Source organism: Aristolochia californica, unplaced genomic scaffold (genome assembly GCF_029961685.1).
Source record: "Aristolochia californica isolate CCGP_79_NKW_82.1479 unplaced genomic scaffold, dmAriCali1.0.hap1 SCAF_1, whole genome shotgun sequence".
NCBI classification, from domain to species: Eukaryota; Viridiplantae; Streptophyta; class Magnoliopsida; order Piperales; family Aristolochiaceae; genus Aristolochia; species Aristolochia californica.
In genome coordinates this window covers 3643928-3661468 of record NW_027181770.1, presented here as the reverse complement: position 1 = coordinate 3661468, position 17541 = coordinate 3643928, and the positions used below count along the sequence as shown (strand labels likewise).

Below are 17541 nucleotides of genomic sequence, written 5' to 3'. Positions count from 1 at the left end.
TGTACCGTTGAAAGGGTTTTCAAATTACTTCCCAGTTTTTAATGGAGATAACGACATCAACGGCACATTGTTGCAAACATTAAGACTTTTATAAAGAAGAAAATGTCTCTCCAAATTGCTCTCTCAAGGTTCAAATTAACCTTTTGAAATGTAGTTATTGCATTCACACAGGGACTTCAATTTTATTTCTTCCACTTTATAAGCATTGTCTAAATATTTTAGTGTGCAAAAGTGAAATGATTTTGTTCTTGTAAATAGGATGGAGTAAAATTTCAAACTGGCAAATTTACCTATGACAAAAATACTAATTTGGGTGCAGAAAATTTGCTTCAAACCTCTTCTTCCACCTAATTTTAGTGTCCATATCAGTGTCCTCAGTTGAATTGAAGTAGAAACTTCTGCTTGAGTTCCAGGAGAAATTAGAGAGTTCGTTTTCACAAAAAGTGATCCTAAATTTCAGGTACAGTGACATAGTTAAGAATTATTTGCAGTCAAATTGGAGCCCTGGGCTGTGATTGCTGTCACTCCAAGAGAATATGCCTCTCGAACTGTAAAGAAGAACCTTTTTTTCCCATCAAGGTACTACTATGAGAACTGCTCCAGTGGTTGGATAGATAAGTCTAATGAGACTTCCTTGCAGAAATCCCATCTGATTGCTTCGCAGCGCTATCTATTGCCAGTAAATTTCAGGTGTGCTTCATATGCTGAGCTCGTTTTGTGTTGTTGCAGTCAAGCTGGCTCATAGAGTCCTACAACATGCCCATCAAGACATCGCATTGCCGCAACCTGTAAATTCAACCAAGACATTTGTTTACCAAGCATAAAGAAGGTTTATTGTTGGCTAGGATCCCAGGATAGACAATAATACTTTATCAATACCTTTCCATGAATTTCATATTTGATTGATCCATCAATCTCAGCTCCTAATGCAATTAGTTTTGTTACTGTGCTGTTTATGTCAGGAACTTGAAAGGAAAGGAGAGAGGAGTAGCCCTTCTGCACAGCTCCATCACTATAAGAGCACAAAGATATTAAGTGCTAATCAGTTCAATATTCAGATTCAGGTTCAGAAATTGAAGCTTCATGTGTAGTATGAATATTGGTAGACCTGTTCATGGCAAGAAAGCAAATAAAGTCGATTGCAATTAAACTTGACATGATCACCTTTGATTAACAAGAGTCGACCACATGACATTTGATGAATCAAGGGAATCAGCGTTTATCTTTAACGGTGGAGAAGGCTAAAGGGACCCAAAGTGGTCCTCCAAGCTCTCCAAAGAATGTATTGCCCAGGAATCTACTTAAAGAAATATTGTAAGAGCACTATCCTATTGCATGGGGTGGCTTCTAACCGAGCAATAGGATAGTGCTCGGCTCGAGCTCGAGTTTAAAATATTTAAATCAGACTCGGCTCGAACATAGGCAGGTTCGGGCTCGGCTCGGCTCGATGCCACCCCTACCTATTGCACATCATATTTGATAACTATGAAGATACAATCTCCTCAAGGGTTAGTACATTACAACTGCTTCATTGTAGAAGACCATTATGCAAGTGTATGCAAGCTATGATTGAACCGAGACAAGGAGTCCATCACAAGCTCTTGCACCACAGTGGAATAGGTAATAGCACAGCAAGTGATGGAATTATATAAGTATGGAACTACAAGTATATGAAAATCTATCATATTTGGATGTTTACACCTAGTAGATCTAGATAAGTGTAACATTAAGTCAATTGCCTTTTTTTTTTTTTTGAAAAAGATGTATTTAACAAGAGAAATTACAGAAAAGGGAGCGTATCCCTTACAACCAGCGATTGTAGGGTAGCTCTGTGCTTAGCAAGCGCATCGGTTGCCGAATTTGCAGATCTCAGAATGTGAGACCAAATACAAGATAAAACTGAAAAAATTTCAATAATCTCCCAAAAAGTGTCTCAATGGCGCCACGGGGGAGGGGATGCACGCTCGCACCATCCAATGACTACCTTCGAGTCCCCTTTAATATGGAGTGGACCAGTGCACTTGTCTCTGAAAACGAGGAGCCCGTTGAGAAGGCCATGAAGCTCCGCAGACATCGAGTCGATGATTCCTAAAGGGCCGGCATATGAGAAGAGATGGTTGCTTGAATGATCCGAGATAACCCCGCCGAATCCAGAGAGCCGGGATTACCAAGAGAAGAGTCGTCAAAGTTCAACTTAAGGTAATTAGGTTCCGGAGGGATCCATTCCTGCATAATCCTGACCTTTGTCCCCGAATGCTTCCTAGCCAAATTAAACCAGTTTTCATGGATAGGGGTACCCACAAATGAGGAGAATGACTTCTTCGTCAGGAGCCAAGAAGAAATATGTCTCACCACTCGGTCCACCACACGAACCTTCGAACCTCCTACGATTGCGCTCATTCCATAGACCCCACGGTATGAAACTAGCACAGGCAGAGAGCATCACCTTTCCGAGGCCAGGAAGGGATGAACCATGGAGCAACTTACTGAATGAGAGCAAATCGGCCGCCATACAGAATTGAATCCACAACATGCTACGGATGGATGTCCACACCTTCCATGAGAATGTGCATTGAAGCAGAATGTGACTTGTGGACTCAGTTTCAATATTGCAAAAAGGACATAGGGGGACTATTGAAGGGTGACCTCTTCTTCTAAGCATGTCTGCCGAGAGAATCTTGTCGTGACAAACACTCCACATGAAGAATTTAATCTTAGGAGGAGCACATAGACTCCATACAAAAAAGATCTCATGATCCCGTTGAGGCACATTGATGAATACGAAATCAGATGATACTATTAAGCCAATGGCCATTGATTCCCATAAATAACCAGACCTCTTTTCAATAGAACAATTGCTTCACAAACTTAAAAAGCAAAGAAGCAAGGAATACAGAAAGCCAAACTTGTCTTCAAATAAAAGATCCAGGCAGTTCCAACTCCAGAATTAAGCCCACCAATATTTATTTTTTAATGATTTTTAACAATAAAAAATGACATATTAACAGCCCGGATGGAATTCAGATAGTGATCACTTGATCTCCAATATTATTTAAATATTAAATGAGTAACCACGGGAAAAGATGACAGCTCCGTAAGATACTATCTTGAGATAAAAAGTACATGTCAACAAGGTAAAGTTTCCTATTCTGAGCCAACTACTGCAACCAAATTCAATGAAGGTAGCAATTCAAACAGGCCAAAAGAGGTCAAGAAACAGTTACACGCCAACTCATCCAGGTCACAGATCAATGACTATGTCCTGTTTGATAACAATGACTTTTAGGATGGTTTTTGCCATCCATATCTTGCGAATCCATGTGAAGCTGACATTTAGCTTCTAAGCTCTGTCTTAATGGTAATCCATCATGTAACTATTGTTGGATATGTAAATAATTATCAAAATTATATCCATGTCTCTGCAGGTCCCTAAGAATCTAGTTCCAAGGGAAAATACTTTTTAATAAAATAGGTAAAACCTAATTATATCTTCCAACGCTCCCCCTTAAACTGGAACATATAGCTTCAACTTGTCCCAAAATTTGTCTTGCAATCCCCATAAGCATAAAAAATAAAATACAAATTTGGACTTGAAAGAATTGGTCTTCATATGGGTTCAACAACTTCAAAATTTTGTGGCTTCTGCAGTCTTCTGATTTTGAGCTTGCACTTTGGCTTCAGATTCGTCATTGAGACCTTTTAACCATGAGATTTACATAAGATTCCGCCATATTAATTATTTCACACTGCCCTACAAGTAATAGTCACTAACTTTAGCTAACAAAGAAAAAATTCTTGGTCTTTTATTCTCCCCCTTATTTGGATGTTCTTCGTTGCTAGTCACACAAATGTTTTTTATCACAACTGATGGAATTATTCATATTAGGCTATATCAAGTACCACCAAATACCTTTTTCTTTATACTTATTCTACTTCTCCTCCTCAAGCTGGGTATCAAATGCACATAGAGACACAACTTGGGCAAAGCAAATATGAGAGAATAGAATATCACTCTTAGCCTCCATATACCAGTTACAATGGTCCAAGTCTTAAAAAAAAACTTCACTTATTACAAAAGCGGAAAACCCAATTTTAGGGCATTGAAAAGAGACTATTCAGTTTTTTAGCTTACTCTGAAAAAAAAAAATACACCACTTGGGTGAATAAAAAGACTTGACTCACGCTAGACTTTGAGTGTATTCCTGTTCTTTGCAGATTGTGGGTCTATATAAGCATTGCTTCAAAGTGATACAAAAAAAAAAAAAAAAAGACAAATTGAAGAAGTACTAGAGCTTTAACAGCCTTTACTACGTAAAAACTGGCTCATTACTCAAGAGAGAAATTGACCAGTTCAACACCTAAGAGGATAAAAAAGATTTGACCACGTCATTCGGCTAATAAAAAACTGACAAGAAATTTCACTAGAAACTAACCAATAAAATTGACTACCAAATTACCACAAATTTTATTAGTCTAGTCAAAGAATCAATTTGAAACTTAGAGATCAAACTAGGAGTAAGGACAGACAATTATCAAGTTCACCAAAAATCAGCCAATGAAATCCACCATCAAACAAGCCTGGCAGCAATGATTTGCCAAATTTCTAGGCTCGAATTGGTAGCTGATAAGCTAATGTATGAAATATTTGCGAACAATATGGTGGTGTTTCTTTGTCCAAAATCACCATATTTCCATCTTATTCCAAGGTAATGATTCCAAGACATACCAAGACTACTCCAGGTGAGAAAGATAGTAAATTGCTGATGATTTACTGGTAGAGGAAGCATGGAGACTTAACAAGAAACTTGCGGCCGGAAACTTGCATAGTGAAAGGTTCCTAATTATAGCATGAAGCAAACAATATGTTTTCAGCTGCTAGAACAGGTTGAACAGATAAAGATGAAACTAACGGCAACTAAAATCCTAATTGAGTTTCTACATGATCTGGCGATACTTAAACGAGACAAGGCTATCAAAGATTTTACTGGCTGCTGTCCAAAACTGGCAATACTTCAGCAGCTATCATGGCGAAGTACAGTCCTAATAGAATTAGGAAATAAAAAATCATGGTGGAATTGCACTCTGCTTCTTAGTCATGAAGAAAGAAGAGAGCTTTTCCACATCATCTCTGCCTTTGTGGAATTTTTTTTGCAAAGAGCTTTATACGAATTTATCAAAACAAAAGTCGGAAATTATGTAGAGAGAACACCAGCCACCTAGCGCAATGCTGTCTGAGATGAGTTGTTGAAAGGCGGAAACATACCTCTTCTTCCTCTGAATTGAAACATATAGAAACGAAGGTATGAAGAAGCTGTGTCCTTAGAGACAGAATCACCATATCCATTTCCAGTAGGGGGAGAATGTTGATACTTCTGTTGATACACAAGAAGCTTTTTCTTTCAATCCAACCTTCGAAATCATAGTAATCATTGGCCATGCAGCTGTAGGTGACTCTCACTTACAATCTTGGTGATTCCTGCTGCACATCCAGTCATTGACGAGGTGTCAGAAGTCTTTGGGCCGTCAAACAACCCTTTGTTTCGTTGATTCAGTTTGGCAATGATCATCTTTCCCATATGTGAGGAAATTGAATGGCGGCCCTTTGTGTTGTGGCCTGATAGCAATCTCTCCATTTGAGGGATCAGTAGACAATGCCACGACGAATAAATAATTCCAACCCAGTGCCTGACCCTTGGCTTTCGATTGTCCAAGGATTCCTCAAGACAGAAAGGGAGTGCACTGAGTTTAAGACAGGTGGACGATAAGGAGTAGAAAAAGAGAGATTATGGAAATAGATGATCAATAGTGACCGGTAGCTTAATCATACGGGGAACAGATTCGATATGGCTTATGGCAAAAAAGATAAATTTATGGATCAAAGTCTCAGATTGAGAGTGTGATTGTTTAAAGGCTTATTGAATCTGGAGTTTGTGGCGAAAAATAGGAAGAAATCTCGACCAAATTTTAAACACGCATTCTTCTATGGCAGAAAGCAAAGATTTAAAGAGATAAACAAACAAAATTAAATAAAAAAAATGAACATTAGAATTACATAGGGATGAGATTAGGGAATAGAGAACAATCGTCTTTGTGGGTTGACCAAGTCAACTCATAGACCTTGCTCTGATACCATGTTGAAATTTTAGGAGAGAAAATAATTCATTGATTGGTTGTAATCATAGTAATTGATACTCTATATACAACGGAGAGAATACATAGAATTAGAGTAAAATTGAACTATCCATGTCTCATTTACACTTAGAATAGAACTCCTAATACAAACTAAACAACTATTACTGAGAACATATAGAACTGAAACACCTTTTTGTAAGACTTCATTTCATGAGACTTATGTAAAAATCCACCACAATAATTCTTAGTTGTGAGACTCTTTCATGTATGTACACATGTATAACATGACTTTTTTTGTTTTTGGAGACAATGAGAACAAAGATATCAATAAGGAAGCTCAAGAAAAGGAGAAATCACATCCAAAGAAGAGGGAGCTAACAAGAAGCAAAAACTAAGTAAAACCAGAAATAAAATCTGTTAAGTTGGGTCCAAGGCCCATCCCAAAATAACTAACCAACTTAGGAAACCTCTTTCCCAACTAATAAACTCACGATCTTTGTACTCACTAATCCATGTGGGACTATTCCTTTCACATTCCCCCTCACGTGTAGACCCTCTTTTGTGGCTCTACAAGTGGATAATTTAAAAGTAGGCAGTTTAGGTGTACGCCCTCTTTTGTGGCTCTACAAGTGGATAGTTTAGGTGTAGGCCCTCTTTTTTTGTGGCTCTACAAGTAGATAGTTTTAGGTGCAAGCCCACATATGAGTACCTGTTCTGATACCATGTTCCCAACTAAATATGATTCGCCACGAGTATTGGGTTCAATAAAGAAGAACATTGAACAAAATGACTTAAGAGGCCTTCAATGCGATTGAACTACGGCTGTTGTTTTGCAAATGGGACAGAGATTCTTGAGCATTAGCCATTGCCTTATGCAGGCAGTGTGAAAGTCACGCCCACAGTCCAATGTGCCAAGCTGCACTCCTCCAACATATTCTTCTTGACAAATACAGCAAGGTTCAACGTCTTGAGTCTCTCCTGCTGTGACTAATGCATATATCCACTGCTTCAGGCATTTCAGAACAGTCTCCTCACTCAATCCAGTGTTCACATTTCCTATGCATTCTTCCAATGCCAGCAATTCCTCGTAAGACATATTATCTACATCAAGCCGCATGTCTCTGTGACGATCATGCAAGTCAGCAACTCCATAAAATACAGACTGGTCAAGGATCACAACATCCTCAAATCTTATGCTTTCTCCCCGACGCACAAGATCCAACACATTACGTATCTCAGTTGCCAGTCTACTTCTTCCTTCAGGGACAGCAGCAAGAGTCTGAAGCGACAGGGGAACCCCTAGAACACCATCACCTTGCCTGTCCATCCACAACGATGACCTGAGATATGAGTGCTGATTACCTCCATGGTGAGAGGACCCTGATGACAGCAACATCTCTGGTGAGGTTGGACCTGGTGGACCAACAGGAGGAAAACTACTACTCTGAGCTCCAGAGTCACTTACAGGAAACAAAGACCGCCTCACAATCTCAGAGAGCCTACGTGGATGATGTGGTGGGGGACTGTGATGAGCTATCCATGTGACACCAGAAACTGGGGGTATTCCACCAGCACTTGAGCTAGCTCGAGATGATGATGCAACATTTGCAGGAGCATTCATATTCCCATATGAGAGAGATCTAACATCAGTTACAGGCACAAACATTGGATGCTCTGAGATACTTCTAGGAATAGTCCTAGAGTTCACCTCTTCTCTAAAAGTTGCTGCTCTCTCTCCTGAAATGACAGGAGAACTTGATGCAGAACCAACTCTTGAACTGCTGGCACCATGCAAAGAGTAAGGGTTCAAGCTTGTTGGATAAGTAGGAAGATGTGGGGCTGAAGAGGCACTGGTACTGGTCGCTGCTGTCCCTGCAGCTCTCGGTTCCACCAAGTGATCAAATGGAGGAACTCTGGAAGTCTGATGTGATGACCAAACAGGAGCTCGCCTTGGATTGACATTACCACCTGCAACCCAAACTATTAGGAGCAGTAGGATCTTGTAGCAGCCCAGGGTTGATTCTCATACGAAAATTTCTCTGTGAACTTTCACCCACAGTAAAAGCAGGATAGTTGTCAGCAGTCACAAGAGTCCTAGTACCACCGCCCAATCTTTGGTTCAGCAACTCTTCACGAGGATTCGCACAAGAGCTCAGCTCCACAGGACCACTGGATATACTTAAGCTGCTTCCAGTATTATGTCGAGCAGAGACAGGATGCCATGCACTACACTCAGCTCTTTGGAGGAAACTTGGGCTTGCACCTAAAGAAGACTGCCTTCCGCTTGCAGGATAAACATTGATAATCCAAGGAACCAGCTTGCCTAGATTCCCCAGCTTCTGCAAGGTAGTCAACAGTAATTCCAGATGCAGATGCACATGGATCAACGGCAGTAGTGGAATGCAGCATCTGCTCAGCTTCAGATCCACCTGCCTTACAAGGATGGGCCCCCATGTCCTGGGCATTTCCAACAAATCCTGCATTGAGGTTCGCATTTTGAAGCAAATCACTAGAAGTAGAACCTTGCGAAAACCATGATCCTCCAGTGACTTGATTGCTATTAAGGTTTATATTGACATTTTCCAAAGAAAGAACACTGCTTGGTTTGAATCTTCTTTTTTCTAAGCCCAAACTAGGTCCTGGATGACTGGTGAATGGATCAGGCCATGATTGCTCCACTTTGGCTTCTTCATGGCTGGAATGAGGCCTTATCTGATCACTAGAGGTGGGGCCTCCGACATTCCAGCTTGGCAAGCTACCACTACTCTGACCAATTGAACTCGTGTATGCAGCACTTGTGTCAGCAGGGGGCAATAGAAAATCTGGCAAGTTACATGAGTCCACAGGATTAAGCACATTGTTCCAATAATGAGATTGATCCACACCAGAGCTATTAGAGCTAGATCCATGATCAAACTCAGATGTCTCAGGTAAGGATTGGACAGTACTCCTCTGACTATGCATTTCTGTTGCGTGTCTTGTCCTTATTGAAATGTATAGAAGGAAGTATATGTCATAAGAAAGACCACAGCTACAGATCTGAAATCATCTGATTGGTAAATTTGTGGAACAGACAAGCCAGAGATGCTTGTAAGTTCACCATTTCTCAAGGTCCAACCTTAACTTTTGCAGGCAAGGCACCTACAGAGACTATGATCATCTTGTGTAGCAGTCCTTGTAAACGTGAAGTCTATAAAGAAAGGAAAGAAAGCGAAGAAAGAGAAGTGCTCCCTTTCTCTCTCTAACCGTGGCGCTCGACCGCTTGTTGGTATCTCAGCTTCCCACTCTTGAGGCCCCGAAGGAAACCTTTAAACGAGGTATCTCATCTCTCTCACATACCAAAATCTCCGCCCTTCTCTCTCTCTCTCTCTCTCTCTCTCTCTCTCTCTCTCTCTACTTCTACCTAATAAAAAGATTCATGCTTCTCTTTAAGAGGCATATTTATTTGTCTGCGTCGGGTCACTCTCTACCCCCCTTGGCCAGTAGGTTTCCATTTTTCTCTCAAGAGGACTGACACAGATGGGGCAGGGCATCCCAAAATGACTAGCCAACTTAAGAAATCTCTTTTCCAGCTAATAAACTCAAGATCTTTGTACTCACTACTCCATGTGGGACTATTCCTTAACACTCCCCCCTCACGTGTAGACCATCTTTTTGTAGCTCTACAAGTGGATAATTTAGAAGTAGGCAGTTTTAGGTGTAGGCCTTCTTTTGTGGCTCTACAAGTGGATAGTTTTAGGTGGAGGACCTCCTTTGTGGCTCTACAAGTAGATAGTTTTTAGGTATAGGCTCACATATGAGCACCTGCTCTGATACTATGTTAAGTTGGGTCCAAGGCCCCATCCCAAAATAATTAGCCAACTTATGAAACCTTTTTTCCCAACTAATAAACTCACGATCTTTGTACTCACTAATCCATGTAGGACTATTCCTTTCACAAAATCAAATAGGAAAGGTATTGCTAACAACAAAATGTTGCCTAGAAGCATTCTCCTTGGTCAAAGAGTCAGCCAGCCCATTAGCACTTCTTGGAGTGTAACACCAAGAGATAACATGGAGCTGAACAAGTCAAATATTCCAGAAAAACACATTAAAATATTCTTGCAAAGTCCCCCCCCCCACGCCCAAATCCCAACTAATTACAACCAAACAATCTCCCTCTACAACAAAGGGCACAAAGAAATTGGCTTAGTATAATTGAAGACCTTGAGGAAGGGATCTTAGTTCTGTCATTGTAGATTCACACAAGCCATTAGTAGTAGTAAAAACAAGTTGGATATTATTTGATGAGTCTCTAATAGCACCATCTCCACCAGCCAAACCCGCACTGCCACGAGAGCTACCATCAAAATTAAGCTTAAGAGAAGAGGAGGAGACCAAGGAATGAGGTTGGAAACTAAACTAGAGGAGAAAGAGATTATTCTTTTCCGATTATTCCAGAAGAGGGAGTTAGGCAAGTGGGATGTTTCATGGAATATGCTGGCCCAAAACAGAATACAAGGCTTGACCTCCTCAATGACACCACAAATGGCTCTTTGTTTGTTTTCAAGTGTTCACTATTGCGCTCTTTCCAAAGATTCAAAGAGATTGCAGCATTCAAAATTTCAAAAAATTCTTTTCAATTTTTTTTCCCAAGGAACCGAAGATGATTGTTCAAGCATTACAGAAAACGAAGAAGGAAAACACAGACGTAGACCAAATTTTACTGTAAAAGCATTCCAAACTTGTCTACAAAATGAGCAAAACAAAAACAAATGGTCAGTATTCTCTCATTTCCACGAAATTTGCAATTTTGATCTTCAATCATATTTCCTCTTCTTCTTAGCAGGTCAATAGTTAAAATCTTTCCTCTTATAGCACACCAAAGGAAATGAGAAACCTTTGGTAGAATAGGAAATTGCCAAGAGAGAGCAGTAACATGTTTTTGCTGAAGATCAAATCCACAAATAAATTTTTACTAAGAACTCACAGTATAACATCTAGATGGATCACGCCTCCAAATCATAAAATCATCTCCAGATCCACAAATATAAATTCTTTTTAAAGTGATTAATGGATAAGAAGCTATATTGAAATTTAAATCCCAATCAAGATGACCATGATTTCTTTTATAGGAGTTTACTACTAAAACATTTGGGTCCTAGCTAATATAAAAAAGATCTGGAAAGCAGGGGCAAAATTAGTTTCTCCCACCCACATATCTAGCCAAAAGAGAGTAGATGCACCTTCTCTTGCATGAATGGTGAATCCACTGTCAAAGTATACTCTTAATTGACATATATATCTCCCAAGGCTGGATGTATAAAAGGGAGCATGAATGGGGGGAAGGCAATTTTTTGATTGTACCTATATTTCTTCATGATAATTTTTCTCTAGATACTAAAATTTCCATAGCCATTTAGTCAAGAGAGCCATATTCATACTTTTGACACTTTTTTATTCCTAACTCTCCAATCGCTTTAGGCTTACAGACCATATTCCAATTAACTAAGCGGTATTTGAAATTGGATGAATTACAACCCCATAAAAATATCCTTTAAATGGCTTTAACGCAGATTGCAATTGCAATTGGACATGGTTAAGAAAATAGACAATGATTTGGCAAACCAGATAAAACAAATTTAATTTTTAATTAAGGTTGCTCTACCAGCCAGAGAAAGGAGATTTCCATGCCAATTTGACATTCTTTTTTCAAATCTCTCTGAAATTGGATTCCAAAGAGCTTTGATTGGCCTTCCAATAAACAAAGGCAACCCTCAGTATGTGGAGGGAAAGGAAGCTAATTCGCAACCCAACAAAGATGTCATACCATTTAAATGTTCGAATCAATGTTGATACCAAAGAATGAAGAATTTGACCAGTTAACACGTTGACCAGATCATAATTCATAAACTGATAAGATTGCTTTAATACGTGCAATCTGGTCAATAGCGTATAACATGACTCACTAGGACTCTAACAGACTCCCATCAAAGAAAGTTCTCAAAAGGAAAAAAGGAAAAAGGAAAAAGATGCTTCATCTAAGTATGAAAGTTATATGCAGCTGCAAATTCACATTTGTGTAACATAGATCTGCTGACAACTTACAAAATCCTGGCTCTAGTGACCGAGCCAAATGTTTACTAATCTGTAATAATTTAAAGAGGATTGAGGGAAGTTGTTTGAACCTGTGACTATTTTCATCATCAATAATATACAAATGCATAGTTAAGAAATCACCATCTAATACTACTAGCAAGAAAGTTAATCATACATTAGAGACAAGAACGCATTCTCAACAAAGCACTCAGTGATGACAACAAGACACGAACTGACAAAAGTTAAGAAATCACCATCTAATACTTCTAGAAAGAAAGCTAATCATACATTAGAGACAAGAATCCATCAGAGATGAAGCACAAATCACTTGAAACATGGTCGCTTCAATTGCTTGTCCATGCTAATTTCAAAAGGTATAGGGAACAGTAGAGTGGGCCACCTGTCACCGTGCCACGTTGGCTGCTAAAAAAACCTCCCTTCTTGCTCAGATAGCAGATTTGGACCTTGCGGAGGAGCACAGGTACTTGACTTCGGAGGAATATTCCTCCCGAGTCTCTCTCAACTCTAAACTCAATTCTATCCTTCATCAAGAGAAAATCTGATGGAAGCAATAAGCTAGATTTAAATGGTTGAAGGAAGGAGATGCCAATTCTAAATTCTTCCATGCTATGGCTTCGGCTAAACGTATGTCCAATCAAATTACCTCATTATGTATTAATAATGAGGTAACGTCGTGTCGGACTGATATCACTAATGTATTGTTGAAGTATTTTACAGATCTATACTCGGAAGAATCCTACAATAGGCCCAAATTACAGCACATCAGATTCTCTCAGTTATCTCCAGCTGCTGCATCTTTATTAGAGCTTCCTTTCTCGGCCGTGGAAATTGAGCGTGCTGTCCTAGGCATGGAATGTGATAGAGCACCAGGCCCTGATGGTTTCAATGGTGATTTTCTTAAGAGATTTTCACCCTTCTCAAGGAGGACATCTCAAAAATTATTCACGATTTTTTCAGAAATGGGGTCACCCTCCGCAGTATCGGTGCGTCTTTTATTGCATTGGTCTCGAAGAAGGTTAATGTCGAGAGGCCGGAGGATTTCCGACCAATCAGTCTCGTCTCTAGCCCCTACAAAGTCATTGCTAGAATTCTGGCTTATTGCCTAAAAGCTTGCCTTCCTACCGTCATACACAGAGGGCAAGGTGCTTTCCTTAAAGGAAGAGAGATTCTAGACTCCATTATGGCCGCACATGAGCTTATTGACCACTTCCAGAGAAATGAGGAGCCCAGAATTGTGTTGAAACTTGATTTAGATAAGGCGTTTGATAGAGTTAATTGGATTCTCCTTGACGAGATCATGGGTCGGATGGGTTTTGGTGACAGATGGAGATTTTGGATCAGGAGTTGTGTGGGATCGGCCACATATTCTCTTCTTTTAAATGGCACAGTCTATGGATTTTTCAAAGGGTCCAGAGGTATTAGACAAGGCAACCCGCTTTCCCCCCTCCTTTTCAACATGATCGGGGAATTCCTCTCTTCTATGTTTTATTCTGTAGTTAGCCTTGGAAGACTTCCTCCAATCAGCCCTCAACAAGCATTTAATATTACTATCCTCCAATATGCAGATGATACTATCATATTTGGGATTGGAAACATTGAGGGAGCAAGGAAGATTAAAGCGATTTTGGGTCTTTTCGAGATAGCATCTGGCCAGAAAGTCAATTGGGAAAAGACCTCTCTAATGGGGTTTAACGTTAGTCCTGAGCTTCTTGCAGAAATGGCTAGTTTGTTCGGTTGTTCAACTAGCAATCTACCGTCCACATATCTTGGTCTGCCATTATTCAACGGCCGCATCGGAAAAAGGTTTTGGACTCCGGTGGTTGAGAGGATTGAATCCAGGTTGGCAACTTGGAAATGGAGGTTGCTTAGTAAGGCAAGGAGGCTCACACTTCTCAAATCTTGCATTGCAGGTATCCTGAATTATTCTCTATCATTTATGCCATGTCCTGCATCCATATGTAAGACAATAGATAATCTGAAAAGAAGATTCTTATGGTGAGGATCGAGTGCTACCTTTAAATATCACTTGGTCAAATGGGATGAAGTTTGTCTGCCAAAAAATTTGGGCGGCCTGGGGATTCGGAAAACCAAAGAAATTAACCAAGCTCTTCTCCTTAAAAGGCTATGGAAAATCAATACTCAATCCTCAAACCTCTGGAAGGAAATGGTTATCGCCAAGCTTGGAGGTATGACTCATTGGTGGATATCAGGGGGAAATCGGAGAGGTCTATCTCCAATTTGGAGAAAGCTATACCTACTTGTGCCAAAATTTTCAACTGCCTGCAGATTCTATGTTGGAAATGGTAGGTCTCTCAAATTTTGGGATGATTTATGGTTGGGGCAGGAGCCACTACAGATTGCCTTCAGAAGTTTGTTTCTCATATCCACTCATAGGAATATATCAGTTGTCGATGCTTTCAAGGAGGGTGGTATGAACCTCCATCCTAGAAGAGGATTCTCGGATTCCGAGGCTTTAGAAGCCAGCCGATTGATGGATTCAGTATCTACTATAAAAATTCGTCCTTTGGTGGCAGATAAGCTCGTTTGGTGGCTAGAGAAAAAAGGCATCTTCTCAGTATCATTTTCCTTCAGTTTCATCAATGGTTGGAATACTTCTCAACAGCATTACGCGATCTCCTTTGTTTGGCGTCTTTCTGCTCCTCCAAAGATTAAATTCTTTATGTGGAGTGCTTGCCTCGGCAAGATTCTCTCGGCTGACGTGCTTAGAAGAAGAGGTCACCCCTTAGTAGATCCCTTATGCCCTCTCTGCAATACCGAAGCTGAGTCCACTAGTCACATTTTGCTTCTATGCATCTTCTCTTGGAAGGTGTGGACATCCATTCTCAACAGGATGGAGATTCAATTCTGTATGGCGACCGATTTGATGTCATTCAGTAAATCTCTACTTGGTATGTCCCTTCCTGATCTCGGCAAGGTGATGATATCGGCTTGTGCTAGCTTTATACCGTGGAGTTTATGGAATGAGCGCGATCGCAGAAAGTTTGAAGGAAAAATCGAATCTGCAGATCGGGTGGCGGATCGAGTGGTTGGGCATATTTCCTCCTGGCTCCTAACAAAGAAGTCTTTCTCCTCATTTGTGGGAACTCCTGTCCGTGATAACTGGTTTAATTTGGTTAGGCTGCACTTGAAGACAAATGCCCGGATTATGCAGAAATGGACCCCTCCTGATTTGGTTACCTTAAGTTGAACTTTGATGGTTCTTCTTTTGGTAACCCTGGACTCTCAGGGTTCGGCGGGATTATCTCAGATCACCTAGGTAACTAGCTTTATTCATATGCCGGCCCTCTAGGTATCTCAAACTCTACCTCGGCAGAGCTTCACGGCCTCCTCAATGGGCTTCAAGTTTTTCAAGATAAGTGCTCCGGCCCTCTCCATATCGAAGGGGATTCGAAGGTGGTCATTGGTTGGTGCAAACGTGCATCCCTTTCCCCATGGCATCATTGGGACATTTTTTGGGAGATTATTAAAAGTTGTTCTTTATTATCTTGTATTTGGTCTCACATTCCGAGATCCACAAATTCGGCAGCCGATGCGCTTGCTAAAAACGGAGCTACCCTACAATCCATGGTTGTCAGGGGCATGCTCTCCTCTTTGTAATTTCTGTAATTCTCTTGTTTATATATATATATATATATATATATATATACACATCCTTTTCAAAAAAAAAAAAAAACAGTAGATCTTTACCAAAAAATAAATGCTTCAGTGAACATGCAAAGTGGACAATCCACAAATACAAACCCACCAGAGTTAAGCATTATTGCTGATTGGCAACTGACCTCGCTCTTTCAGAAAAAAATCTGTGGACACCTTGAAGGAGCAAAGAAGAATCCAAGTATAATCCTGGTACCATGGTTGCTAATAACTAATAAGACCTCTGTCTTTTCTACAGAAAAAAACAAACATAAACACAGTTTCCATGTTAAAAACTTCAACCACAGAAAAGAACCATCCACCATATTTCTAATGGACAAATTTTTAGGCCTTCAGAACATGGGTTCACGTTCATCTTTCCATAATCCATCAAGATCCTCCAGTCTGCCAGAATACAGTATGCACGCATCCACATAATTTTGGGTTGAGCGTGTAGGCGTGTATTTTACTTAAGCTGATATCAAGCCCTGTACATTAAATGTTCTTAAAAGGGTTCATAACAGGCAAGAACATTAGTTTGGGTTGTTCGAGTGATCGATTTTTCTTATGCACTTGCCCACGCGACCGTTGGTAATATCTCGGTTCTCATTAACAGAATAAAAAATCAATCTTTCAACTAGTTAAAGATTCCATTCGATTCTGATCTCGTTCGAATGGGTGTTAACTAACTTGCAGTTCATGAAATAGAGATCATTTAATCAACCTAGAAACTTCCATGGCATTTTGCCCACAAAATCATCGTATCACATCGACATTAACGCAACGAGGTTTCCGTAATACTTCCCTTGAAGGACAACCAATGTAGAAAATGAAAGAGAACGAAGAAGAAGAGAGTGACCTACTTGTTTGATTGCATGAGGCCAAGTTTCAGAGGACCAGATTGAAGTTCAGCCCATCTCAAGGTACAGGTATTGACGCTGAAATCCAGACCCTCTGAGTAGAAACGTGCAGCTCTTGGGACGTCCTTGTGGAGTTGAATAATCCATCTAAAAGAAACCATGAAAAGCTTCACACTTCCCCAGTGATGCAAAGTTCAGAGCCAGAGCAAGCGCAAGACCAGAGTTGCATAAATAGAGGGTAGTTGAAGAAAGAAATACTTGGACCTTGTATTAATTAAATACCTTCATATTCTTAATTGTTAAATAAAAAATGAAATATTGAATTGTTTAAGGCATAAATAGAACTTTCTGGGATAGAATTTTTTGGGAAAATGCATGGTCAACAGGATTAAGCTTGTTTAGATAACATCCTTACGTTATTCCATGAAATTCATAAAAACCCATCTTAGCATGAGTCTGATAATCTGTTTCTGTATTAATGAACAGGTCTGGTAATATATAAACTGGCCCAGATTGTGATCTCATATTGATATGAACATGCTAAATTGGATATGGGAAGATAACAGACTGGTGAGATGGTTTCAGTTTTATACAGATATGGTTCAAGAGTCGATCAAGTTAATGTCGATTCCATTTAGAGGGTTCTGAGCTTGCCAACAACTTCTCACGTTAGGCGGTTCCTTTCAATTGTTGCTTAGGGGAAAGAGTTCATAATTAAAAACCAAGTTCATAATTAAAAACATCCGCACCTACAGATATTGACAGTATTCTGCATTTCTCATTGCCCTTCAGCAAA

At 40.0% G+C, this 17541-nt stretch overlaps 1 protein-coding gene and 1 pseudogene across 1 annotated transcript; both read right to left on the bottom strand.

The window, feature by feature from the left end:
• Nucleotides 1–336: 336 nt before the first annotated feature.
• On the bottom strand, nucleotides 337–16962 carry LOC137959585 (uncharacterized). The gene is made up of 3 exons (XM_068806948.1): nucleotides 16749–16962; nucleotides 880–1012; nucleotides 337–786 (listed from the first exon to the last, which is right to left on the bottom strand). The coding sequence occupies exons 1-3, from the start codon at nucleotides 16904–16906 to the stop codon at nucleotides 730–732; spliced, it is 348 nt and encodes a 115-aa protein (XP_068663049.1). The 5' UTR covers nucleotides 16907–16962; the 3' UTR covers nucleotides 337–729.
• Nucleotides 6935–9096, bottom strand: LOC137954775 (probable E3 ubiquitin-protein ligase HIP1; annotated as a pseudogene).
• Nucleotides 16963–17541: the final 579 nt, after the last annotated feature.